General features: G+C 69.1%; 2 protein-coding genes across 2 annotated transcripts; one reads left to right on the plus strand and one right to left on the minus strand.

The window, feature by feature from the left end:
* Positions 1-1,389: 1,389 nt before the first annotated feature.
* Positions 1,390-8,708, plus strand: SV2A (synaptic vesicle glycoprotein 2A; the record flags this gene model as incomplete). The annotated part of the gene is made up of 12 exons (XM_082333352.1): positions 1,390-1,969; positions 3,218-3,398; positions 3,545-3,696; positions 3,778-3,911; positions 4,292-4,381; positions 4,622-4,732; positions 4,899-4,987; positions 5,910-6,074; positions 6,166-6,299; positions 6,379-6,582; positions 6,867-7,026; positions 8,525-8,708. 12 exons carry the CDS (start codon positions 1,390-1,392, stop codon positions 8,706-8,708), a joined length of 2,184 nt encoding a protein of 727 aa, XP_082189478.1.
* Positions 8,709-10,458: 1,750 nt separating this feature from the next.
* BOLA1 (bolA family member 1) lies at positions 10,459-11,920 on the minus strand. The gene is made up of 2 exons (XM_082333243.1): positions 11,871-11,920; positions 10,459-11,134 (listed from the first exon to the last, which is right to left on the minus strand). The coding sequence occupies exon 2, from the start codon at positions 11,119-11,121 to the stop codon at positions 10,708-10,710; it is 414 nt and encodes a 137-aa protein (XP_082189369.1). The 5' UTR covers positions 11,122-11,134; positions 11,871-11,920; the 3' UTR covers positions 10,459-10,707.
* Between the last annotated feature and the right edge of the window lie 142 nt (positions 11,921-12,062).

Below are 12,062 nucleotides of genomic sequence, written 5' to 3' on the forward strand. Positions count from 1 at the left end.
CCCAGCACGGGGGCGGTGGCGCTGGGTCCCCCTCCTGCCGGCGCTGGGCTGGGGTGTCCCCTGGGACCCCCCACCCTTGGGGTCACCCTCTGCCCTGCTGGGGTCAGCTGGGGGGTCCCCGTCCCCCCGGGCCCCCCGTCCCCCCGGGCCCCCCCTCCCCAGGGTCTCACCCCAGCACAGTGACCCCCCCCGCCCGAGGGTACCCCGAGATGGGGGGGGGGGGGGGGATGCAGCTGCGTGGCCACACCCCCTGAAGCTCATTGGCTGCACAGCTGGGCCATGCCTCCACGGCCCCATTGATGCTGGTGGGGTGGCCACGCCCCCTGGAGCTCATTGGTCCTTGGCCCGGCCGCACCTTCCCGGCCCCATTGAGCGGATGGCGGGGCCTCTTCTCTCAATGGGCTGGGTGGGGGACGTCGGTGGGGCCAGGGGGGTCCCCGTGGCCTGGGGGGCCCCGGCCTGCCGGGGGGCATGGCGGGGCTGTGGGACCCTCCTGGGATCCGTCACCGCTGGGATCCCCGCCCTGGGCCCGACTGGGGGACGCCGCGGCCCTGCAGAGCTCCGGGCGCGGACCCCCGTCCCCAAGGGCCACCGGGGTCCCCGGGCGGGCGGATGGGGCAGGTGGCCCTGCCATGGCGGGGGAGGCGTGGGCCAACCCCCTCGTCCCTCGGCTCCCTGCGGATCCGTCCTCCCTCTCGCCGTATTGAACCCGCGGGGGCCGCGCTCCCCGCTCCCGCGGATTGATTTACTCCGGCGGCGTTGGGTTCAGACGGGCAGCTGGGGGCAAGAGGCAGAGGGGGGCAAACAAGCACCGTAGCTTGTGCTCAGCCACGTTATCAGGCACTGGAGAATCCACCTCGGATCCCCCCCTCAGGTCAACGGGGGTCTAAATCCTGCCGAAACGGGGGTGGCTGTGAGAGCTTCGGTCCTCCAAGCAAGCAGAGAGGGCACCTGAGCCTGGGGGGGCTGGCACGGACCCGGCGTCCCCGGAGCTGCCCCCATCCCGGCCCCCACTGCGGGTGCCTGGCGCTGGGGTGAGCCCCCCTGCCGCCTCGCCGTGGCGCGGGGGTCCCCCAAATCCTCCTGTTCCCATGCGAGATGGGGGCAAAGTGCTGGGGGTGCTGGCGGGGGAGCTCAGAGCGGAGCAAACCCCGGTGGGAGGTGGGGTGCGGGGCCGTTCCCATCCTAAAACGGCCCCTGCTTGTGTCTGGGCTCCTCAGGTCCGGGCCAGCGCCTGGGGTCCCCCCGTGTCCCCTCCCAGCCGGTGCCACGCGGATGGGTAGCGCCGTCGCCCGTCTCCCCGCGTCCCACCGTGGTCCCCGGGTGTGAGGGAGCCGCCCCCGACACAGAGACCCCCATCCCGGTGTCCCGGCCGATCCCACCGGCACCATGGATGAGAGCTTCCGAGACCGGACGGCGTTCATCCGGGGCGCCAAGGACATCGCCAAGGAGGTGAAGAAACACGCGGCCAAGAAGGTGAGCAAGGGCATGGACCGCATGCAGGACGAGTACACCAAGCGCTCCTACTCCCGCTTCGAGGAAGAGGAGGACGATGAAGACTACGCGCCCCAGGACGGCTACTACCGGGGGGGCGAGGGGGCCAACGAAGAGGAGGGGGCTTCTAGCGATGCCACCGAGGGTCACGACGAGGAGGACGAGATCTACGAGGGCGAATACCAGGGCATCCCCCGGCACGACTCGCTGAAAACCGGGGAGCGGCTGGGGGCCGAGGCGGCCGTCGGCGCCTTCGACGACAGCGAGGGACAGCGGCGGAAGGACAAGGAGGAGCTGGCGCAGCAGTACGAGCTCATCCTGCAGGAGTGTGGCCACGGCCGATTCCAGTGGACCCTCTACTTCGTCCTGGGACTGGCCCTCATGGCCGACGGCGTGGAGGTCTTCGTGGTGGGCTTCGTCCTGCCCAGCGCCGAGAAGGACATGTGCCTCTCCGACTCCAACAAGGGCATGCTGGGTGAGGAGGGGACGGGGGGACGGGAGGGACAGGGGGACCGGAGGGACAGGGGGACATGGGGGGCCGGAGGGACAGGGGGACGTGGGGGGCCGGAGGGACAGGGGGACGTGGAGGGGCGCTGGGAGATGTGGAGAGAGATGGAGGCATGGGGGGACGCAAGCGGATGGGGACATGGAGGGACAAATGGGATATGGGGGGACAGGAGGACACAGGGAGGTGTGGGGAGAGACGAGCAGATGGGGAGATGGGGGGACATAGGGGAGATGGGGGACATGAGCAGGAGGGGACATGGAAGGATGTAGAGGGACACGAGTATGAGGGACGTGGAGGGACACGTGGGATATGGGGGGACACGGGGAGATGGGGGGAGACAGGAGCAGATGGGGACATGGGGGAACGTGAGCGGACAGAGGGACACAGGGGGACACGGGGGTGCAGGGATGCGGGGGGACACGCGGGGCACAATCCAGGGGGGAGTGGGGGGACACCACAAGATGGGGGGGGACACCAGAAGATACCGGGAGCCATGAGGATATGGGGGGGCACGGAGATGCAGAGGGAGATGGGGGGGGCCGGGAGGAGCTGTGGGGACACGGGGGTGGTGATGGGACCCCGCGGGCACAGGGCTCCCACCATCCTCCTCCTCCTCCCAGTCCCGCGCTGGTCCCCCCCTGAGCAATGGGGAGAGGGGGGCTGGGGCGGGGGGACGCCGCTGTGCAGTCAGGCTGTGACTCACGGCCCCGCAGCCCCCCACCCCGCAGCCCCCCGCCCCTTATCTCCCCGCTGCAGCTGGGCACGGCGGCGGGGGGCTGAGGCAGAGCCCCCCCCCCTCCTCCTGCCCGGGGCTGATAAGGGGATGCCGAGAGCGGGGCTGGGGGGGCTGCGGGCGATGCGCTGGCCGCACTGCGGCACGCTCCCCCCTGCTCCGTGGTGCCCGCTGCAGCCTGAGCCCCCGCCGTCGTCCCGGGTGTTACCGATCCCCCCCTTCCCTGAGACCTGGCAAACTCGGGGCAGGAGTGGGGGCTGGATGCGGGGGGCCCTGGGGAGCCGGCTGGGGCTGGGGGCACCTCTGCCCCCCCCGTCCCGTGGCCCCGCGCAGAGGGGACCCAGGGACCCCGGCTGTGCTCAGCTCGGGGGGGTCACCGCCACCCCCGTGGCCCCCCAGCAGCGTCTCCCTCCGCCGGGTGGCTGGGGGTGCAGGCCCCTGGGTCCCCCAGGGCTGACATCGCCGCCTCCCGTCCCCCCCAGGGCTCATCGTGTACCTGGGCATGATGGTGGGCGCCTTCCTGTGGGGCGGGCTGGCCGACCGCCTGGGCCGAAGGCAGTGCCTCCTCATCTCCCTCTCCGTCAACAGCGTCTTCGCCTTCTTCTCCTCCTTCGTCCAAGGCTACGGCACCTTCCTCTTCTGCCGCCTCCTCTCGGGCGTGGGGTAAGGGGGGCACGGCGCCGTGTAGGGGACCCCCATGCGGGGGGCTGAGCTCCCTCCCGCTCCCTCGCCATGCCGAAACCCCCCGTTTCCCGCGGCGGCGGGGATGGCGGGGCGGGCGGTGACGCCCTTCTGCCCTCCGTCCCCAGCATCGGCGGCTCCATCCCCATCGTCTTCTCCTACTTCTCGGAGTTCCTGGCGCAGGAGAAACGTGGGGAGCACCTGAGCTGGCTCTGCATGTTCTGGATGATCGGGGGCATCTACGCCTCCGCCATGGCTTGGGCCATCATCCCCCACTACGGTAAGAGCCTCCCGGTGCCGGAGCGTGCAGCGAGTTTGGCGGGTCTCGGCACGACCGCCGTATCCTCTCCCATGTCCGTAGGCTGGAGCTTCCAGATGGGCTCGGCATACCAGTTCCACAGCTGGAGGGTCTTCGTCCTGGTCTGCGCCTTCCCCTCGGTCTTCGCCATCGGGGCGCTCACCACCATGCCCGAGAGCCCCCGCTTCTTCCTGGAGGTGAGCGGACCTGGGGGGAGGCAGGGCCGGGTCCTGCTGGGGGGCTGGGGGTGCAAGCAGGGACCCCGAGTGGGCGGTGGGATGGTGGGGAGCTGGGCGAGGACCCCGAGCTGGTGGCGGAGATGGGGGACCCAGGCAGGGACCCCGAGCGGGCGGTGGGACCCCGAGCTGGTGGCGGAGATGGGGGACCCAGGCAGGGACCCCGAGTGGGCGGTGGGACCCCGAGCTGGTGGCGGAGATGGGGGGACCCAGGCAGGGACCCCGAGCGGGCGGTGGGACCCCGAGCTGGTGGCGGAGATGGGGGACCCAGGCAGGGACCCCGAGCGGGCGGTGGGACGGGGCAGGATCGGTCCCGGGTGAGCCCAGGCTCTGCCTTGCAGAACGGCAAGCACGACGAGGCCTGGATGGTGCTGAAGCAGGTCCACGACACCAACATGAGGGCCAAGGGCCACCCCGAGAGGGTCTTCTCGGTAAGGTCCCCCCGCCCCGGGGCTGAGCCTGCGGGCACCCAGCAGCCCCCGGGGTGGGCTCCTGGAGGAGCAGGGGGCTGCAAATTCCCACCGCCGGGAAAAGCAGCGCCCGGAGGGGTCAGCCCTGCTTTAACAGGTGGGGAAACTGAGGCACAAGGTGGGGACGGGTCTCACCGGGGAGCCTTGGCCGAGGCTGGCGCTTCCCAGCGTCCCCAGACTGTCCCCCCCCGTACCCCGCAGGTCACCCACATCAAGACCATCAAGCGGGAGGACGAACTCATCGAGATCCAGTCGGACACCGGCACGTGGTACCGGCGCTGGCTCGTCCGATTCCTCAACCTCTCGCAGCAGGTGAGGCCGGCTCCTGCCCCAGGGTGGGACCCTCCCCACCGCGTCCCTCCCCACCGTGTCCCCTCCCCACCGCGTCCCTCCCCACCGTGTCCCCTCCCCACCGCGTCCCTCCCCACCGCGTCCCCTCCCCACCGCGTCCCCCCATCACCGCTCGCGTCCCCCCTAGGTCTGGAGCAACTTCCAGCAGTGCTTCGCGCCCGAGTACCGCCGCGTCACGCTGATGATGATGGCCGTGTGGTTCACCATGTCCTTCAGGTGGGGACGGGGGGACCCGCCAGCCGGGCTGGGGTGGGACAGCCCCGGAGAGGAGCGGGGGCACCCAGGGGTGCTGTCACCCTGCGGCATGGCCGGGGCCGGGCAGCGCTGGGATGGGGCTGGCAGCACCGGGGTGGGATGGGCAGCACTGGGATGGAACTGGGATGGGACAGGCAGCGCTGGGATGGGGCTGGCAGGACCAGGAGGGAGCCAGGTGGCACTGGGATGGGGCTGGCAGCACTGGGGTGCAATGGGCAGCACTGGGATGGGGCTGGCAGCACTGGGAGGGAGCCAGGCGGCACTGGGATGGGGCTGGCAGCACTGGGATAGGATAGGCAGCACTGGGACGGGGCTGGCAGCGCTGGGATGGGGCTGGCAGCACTGGGATGGGGCTGGCAGCGCTGGGATGGGATGGGCAGCACTGGGATGGGACAGGCAGTGCTGGGATGGGGCTGGCAGCACTGGGGTAGGATAGGCAGCACTGGAATGGAACTGGGATGGGACAGGCAGCACTGGGATGGGGCTGGCAGTGCTGGGATGGGACAGACAGCACTGGAGTGGAACTGGGATAGGACAGGCAGCACTGGAAGGGGACTGGCAGCAGGACAGGCAGCACTGGAATGGGACAGGCAGCACTGGGATGGAACTGGCAGTATTGGGATGGGACTGGGATGGGATGGGCAGCAGGACAGGCAGCACTGGGATAGGATGGGCAGCACTGGAATGGGACAGGCAGCACTGGAATGGGATGGGCAGTGCTGGGATGGGACTGGGATGGGATGGGCAGCACTGGGATGGGACAGGCAGTGCTGGGATGGGATGGGCAGCACTGGGATGGGATGGGCAGCACTGGGACGGGATGGGCAGCACTGGGACGGGGCGGGCATCGCGGTGCCCGGGCTCAGCCCCCCTCTCCCCGCAGCTACTACGGGCTGACGGTCTGGTTCCCGGACATGATAAAGCACCTGCAGAACATCGAGTACGCCTCGCGCACCAAGCTCTTCACCCGCGAGAAGGTCCGGCACTTCACCTTCAACTTCACCCTGGAGAACCAGATCCACCAGGGCGGGGAGTACTTCAACGACAAGTGCGTCCTGGGCGGGCGCTGAGGCCGGGCCCGCTCGTTGCACGAGCGGAGGTGATGAGCCGGGCTCTTCCCCCCCATCCGACCCCCCCAGGTTCATCGGCCTGAAGATGAAGTCGGTGACGTTCGAGGACTCGCTCTTCGAGGAGTGCTACTTCGAGGACATCACCTCCAGCAACACCTTCTTCAAGAACTGCACCTTCATCTCCACCGTCTTCTACAACACAGGTGGGAGGCGGGAGGCCGCTCGCCGAGGGGATGAGGGCGATGGAGGCGACCCCGCCAAACCCCTTCGCCATCCCCACAGATCTCTTTGAGTACAAGTTCATCAACAGCCGGGTGGTGAACAGCACCTTCCTGCACAACAAGGAGGGCTGCCAGCTGGACTTCAGCGACGACAACAACGCCTACATGATCTACTTCGTCAGCTTCTTGGGCACCTTGGCCGTCCTCCCCGGGAACATCGTCTCGGCCCTCCTCATGGACAAGATCGGCCGCCTCCGCATGCTGGGTGGGCATCGAGGAAGAAGTTTGTTACGCTGAGGGTGGCGAGACGCTGGCACGGGTGCCCAGAGAGGCGGTGGGTGCCCCGTCACGGTCAGGGCCCGGCTGGACGGGGCTCCGAGCAGCCCCATCTGCTTGGAGATGGCCCCGCTCACGGCAGGGTCTTTGAAGGTCCCTCCCAACCCAAACCATTCTGGGATTCGATGAGCTCCTGCCTCAGTTTCCCCTCCCCGACGCGGCGGGCGCCCGTCCCCTCTCCCAGCCCTGACGTGTCCCCGTGTCCCCCCGCAGCCGGCTCCAGCGTGATGTCCTGCGTCAGCTGCTTCTTCCTCTCCTTCGGCAACAGCGAGTCGGCCATGATCGCGCTGCTCTGCCTCTTCGGCGGCGTCAGCATCGCCTCCTGGAACGCGCTCGACGTGCTCACCGTGGAGCTCTACCCCTCCGACAAGAGGTGCGGGCGGCCCCGCAGCCGGCACCCCGCGGGGGCCGAGCGGGCGGGTGCTGGCGGGGGGGTTTTGGGTGCTGGGTGCCAGACGTGGGGTGCTGGGGGTGAGGTTTTGGGTGCTGGGTGCAAGCTGTAGGGTGCGAGGTGTGAGGTTTTGGGTGCTGGGTGCCAGATGTGGGGTGCTGGGGGTGAGGTTTTGGGTGCCAGGACTGAGGTTTTGGGTGCTGGGTGCCAGATGTGGGGTGCTGGGGGTGAGGTTTTGGGTGCTGGGTGCAAGCTGTAGGGTGCGAGGTGTGAGGTTTTGGGTGCTGGGTGCCAGATGTGGGGTACTGGGGGTGAGGTTTTGGGTGCTGGGTGCAAGCTGTAGGGTGCGAGGTGTGAGGTTTTGGGTGCTGGGTGCCAGATGTGGGGTGCTGAGGGTGAGGTTTTGGGTGCCAGGACTGAGGTTTTGGGTGCTGGGTGCCAGATGTGGGGTGCTGGGGGTGAGGTTTCGGGTGCTGGGTGCAAGGCATGGGGTGCTAGATGCAGGGGTTTGGGTGCTGTTTTCAAGATGTGGGGTGCTGGGTACGAGGTTTTGGGTGCTGGGTGCAAGGTTTTGGGCACCAGGTGCGAGGTTTTGGGTGCTGGGTGCCAGACGTGGGGTCCTGGGGGTGAGGTTTCGGGTGCTAGGTGCAAGGCATGGGGTGCTAGGTGCAAGGTTTTGGGTGCTGGTTTGTAAGATGTGGAGTGACAGGGGTGAAGTTTTGGGTGCTGGGTGCCAGATGTGGGGTGCTGGGCTCAAGGTTGTGAGGTTTTAGGGGCTGGGTGCCAGGTGTGGGGTGCCAGGTTCTGGGTACAAGGTTTTGGGTGCTGGCTGCAAGGCATGGGGTGCTGGGTGCCAGCTGCTGGGTGCCAGATCTGGGGTGCTGGTTGCAAAGTTTTGGGTGCCAGATGTGAGGTCTTGGGTGCTGGGTACAGGGTTTTGGGTGCTGGGTGCCAGAGCTGGAGCGCTGGGTGCAACATTTTGGGTGCCAGGTGCCGGGTTTGGGGTGCTGGGTGCCAGATGTGGGGTGCTGGGGGTGAGGTTTCAGATCCTGGGGGTGAGGTTTCAGGTGCTGGGTGGGAGGTTTTGGGTGCTGGGTGCAAGGTTTTGGGCACCAGGTGTGAGGTTTTGGGTGCTGGGTGCCAGATGTGGGGTCCTGGGGGTGAGGTTTCGGGTGCTAGGTGCAAGGCATGGGGTGCTAGATGCAGGGTTTTGGGTGCTGTTTTCAATATGTGGGGTGCTGGGTACGAGGTTTTGGGTGCCAGGACTGAGGTTTTGGGTGCTGGGTGCAAGGTTTTGGGCACCAGGTGCGAGGTTTTGGGTGCTGGGTGCCAGACATGGGGTGCTGGGTCCAAGGTTTTGGGTGCTGGCTGCAAAGCATGGGGCGCCGGGTGCGAATTTTCGGGTGCCGCCTGCGCGCTGCGGGACGGAAACGGTCCCTCGGGGCCACGCGATGTCACCCCCGTGTCCCCGCGCCCGCAGGACAACGGCCTTCGGGTTCCTCAACGCCCTCTGCAAGCTGGCGGCCGTGCTGGGCATCAGCATCTTCACCTCCTTCGTGGGCATCACCAAGGCGGTGCCCATCCTCCTGGCCTCCGCCGCCCTGGCCCTCGGCAGCTCCCTCGCCCTGAAACTGCCGGAGACGCGGGGGCAAGTCTTGCAGTGACGGGGGGCCCCCGCTTCCCCGTGCCGCCCCCGCCCCGCTCCCCTCCCCGCCCCCCGGGATTCGCCTCCTTAGACACTGTGAGCCGTCTTCTTGGAGCATTTGGGATCGTTTTCATTTGCACTTGGCCCCCCCAAAGCCCCCTGCCCCCCCCCAGCCCCCCCATTTCTTTTCTCGGTGTCGTCCCCTCTGTGAAACGCTGCTCGCTGCCGGGGGGCTGCGGGGGGTCCGGGTGCCTCGGCCTTGCGGGGGGTGGGACGGGCCCTGTGCCCCCCAGCATCCCCGCTTCGCTGGGGAGGAGGAGGAGGAGGAGGAGGATGAAGGCTCCGTCCTCAAGCAGGGATGGGGCGGCTGCGTGCCTCAGTTTCCCCATCCGAGGGCCGGTGTTCGGCGCTGCGCGGGGTGGGCTTGGGCAGGGGAGGGGTCCCCATCTGCGCCCCCTGCCCCAGGATGGGGGGCGGGCACCTTGGGGCGCTCAGCCTTTCGGGGTGCGGGACCCCTTGGGGTGCACAGCACCTGGGCACGCACAACGCCTCGGGGCGCAGGGCACGGCGGGGTGCACGCCTCGGGGCGCGCAGCCCTTTGGGGTGCGCGGCGCGCCGAGGCGCATTGCGTGTTGGGGTGCAAACCCCTTTGGGGGTGCCCAAGCCTCTGGGGCGCACGGCAATTTGGGGTGCACCACACCTCCCGCTGCAGAGCCCCGCGGGGCTGCGCGCCCGTTCAGGCTGCCCACCGCCGCAAAGCACGCGGCCCCTCGGGGTGCACGGCGCCGTGGGGCGCACGCTGCCTCCGTGGGGGCGGCATTTTTAGGGTGCGCGATGCCTCGGGGTGCAGGGTGCTTCTGCAACGCACAGCACCCTGGGGTGTACAACCCCCGGGGTGCAGAGCCCCTCGCTGAGCACAGCACCCCTTGCACCGCAGGGTGCAGCAACCCCCGACTGCAGCCCCAGGCCTTCGTCCAATTTCGGGGTGCAGCAGGGACCCCCCCGCACCAGGCACTGCCCGGCCACGGCTGGGCGCCCCGATGCGTCACCCATGGGTGCTGCTGGCCTTTGCGCGGGGGGGGGGGGCCCAGCTGCGTTTTGGGGTGCAGTGGGGTGGAGATGGGGACGCCTCCGCTCCCCAAACTGCCACTTTTTCTGTTTTTAACCCGTTTTTAAAGGATTTTTCTTTCCTACGGGTGCTGGGGCGGGGATGGGGGGCGCGGGGGGATGGGGGGTGCTCCCTGCACCCCCTTTTCCCCCCCCCCGCACCCCCTTTCCCCCCCAGCCCAGAGCACAAAACCACCAGCGGTTTGCAAAGCACAAAGCGGCGCCCGGCTGCAGCGCCGGGACCCCCCCACCCCCAAAAAAAAGCGGGGTACGGGGGGGGGTCGCAGGGCTGCGCCCCCCGGGTCGGTCCCCAGCAAGAGATGGGAAGTGTCGGTCTATGCAAAAGCGCTTCGGAGGCCCCCGGCAGCCCCCCGCCATCACCGGCAGCCCCCCAATATTTCGGGCAGCCCCCCCCAGCATCGCGAGCAGCTCCCCCCCAAGCGATCGAGCGGCCTGTGCTTCCTCTCCTCCTCCTCCTCCTCCGCCCCGCGTCCTTCGGTGTAGCTGGCCCTTTGGGGAGCCCCCCGTAGTTCTGTCCGTGCGCAGTCGTGCCGTGCTGTAGTTTTGAGATGTTTGTAAACGAATTAAAACGCCCCCCACCCAGGCGGCCTCCCCCCGAGGACCCCGCCGGCGCGCAGCCACGGGCCGGCCGCCGCTTCCGAGCTGCTCCCGCCGGAGCCTTTATTGGTTTGGGGTGCGGGGAGGGGACGCGCCCCGAGACGGTGAAACTATTTAAAAATTAAAGCCAATGGGGGGGGGACACCCCAAAATCCCCCCCAGGGGGGAGTGGGGACGGGGTCAGGGTGGGACCCAGGGGGTGGCTGGGGGCGATGCGGGGTGGGGTGGGGGGGGTCACCCCAATATTTTTGGCCCCCCAAATTCGGGCTCCGTCCCCGCCGCGGTGTCAGCCATCACTGATCCCCGGGTGAGTCCCCGCCGGCCGCGGCCCCGCGCCGCTCCTGCTTGGAGCCCCCCAAACACGGGGGCCGGGGGGGGACACGGGGGTCGCTCTCCCACTGCTGGGGGGTCCTGGCGACGATGGCGAGGGCGTGCAGGGGTCCGGCCAGCTCGGCGCGAAGGGCGGCGTGGACCAGGCGATGCCGCTGCAGCGGGGGCAACCCAGCGAAGCGGCCGCTCACCACCACCACCGAGAAATGGGTTTCGGCACCGGGGGGGCCGCCGTGGCGCCAGCTTTCGTCCAGGACCTGGAGGTGGGTGGGCTGCAGGGCCGCGTCCAGCTTGGCGCGGATGGCGCGGGCCAGCGGGCCACCGTCCCCCATGGCCCGCAGGCCCCCGCCGGCGGCCGCCAGGAGGGGACCCCGCATCCGGAGAGAGGGGCTGCAAGGGAGAGAGGGGGTTTGGGGGGGCCCTGCAGGACCAGAGCCTGTAAATGGGGAATGGGGGGGTTCAGGCTGATGCTTTTGGGGGGCTCTGCAGGACCAGACCCCGTAAATGGGGGTGGCAAGGGGGGGGCATGGGGTTGCATGGGGGGGGGGAGTTTGGGGGGGCCCTGCAGGAGCAAACCCTGTAAATGGGGGATAGGGGGGTTCCATGGGTGATGGTTTTGGGGGGCTCTGCAGGACCAGACCTCATTTATGGTGGAAGGCATGGGAGGCTGGGGGGGGGGGTGAGTTTGGGGGGGCCCTGCAGGATCAGACCCTGAAACTGGGGGGACTGGTAGCGGGATGGGGGGGATAAGGGGCTGCACGGGGGGCTGGGGGGGCTGGGGGACGGCAGGAAGGGGGGTGTGGGGAGCTCTGGCTTTTGGGGGGCTGGGACGACCCCCCCGTCCAGCCTCAGCCGCCCCCCCCACTGGAGAGGGGGAGCAGGGAGAGAAGGGCCAGACCCCCCCCACCCCGTGCACCCACAAACCCCCCCGTGCAATGGGGGTGCACCCCAAACCCCCCCCGTGTGCAATGCGGGTGCACCCCAAACCCCCCCTGTGCAAGGGGGGTGCACCCCAAACCCCCCCCCGTGTGCAATGCGGGTGCACCCCAAACCCCCCCCGTGCAAAGGGGGTGCACCCCAAACCCCCCCGTGCAATACCGGTGCACCCCAAGCCCCCCGCCCTCACCGACGGCCGCGCCGCTCCGCTCCGCCGCTGAGCACGCTGGGAGATGGAGTCCCCCCGCCCACCTCCGCCCCGTCACGTGACGCCGGCAGAACCACAACTCCCAGAACCCCCCGCGGCCCCGTTCCCGCCTCCCGCCGCTCCGGGGCGCGCGCGGGCGGCAGGGTGCAGGCTCCGGGCTGCACGGTGCACGGT

This window comes from Platalea leucorodia (assembly GCF_965183815.1).
Source record: "Platalea leucorodia genome assembly, chromosome: 24".
Taxonomy (NCBI): domain Eukaryota; kingdom Metazoa; phylum Chordata; class Aves; order Pelecaniformes; family Threskiornithidae; genus Platalea; species Platalea leucorodia.

Excerpts from the sequence above, each read along its gene's own strand:
- BOLA1 (XM_082333243.1), bottom strand. The coding sequence starts at position 11,121 with ATGCGGGGTCCCCTCCTGGCGGCCGCCGGCGGGGGCCTGCGGGCCATG.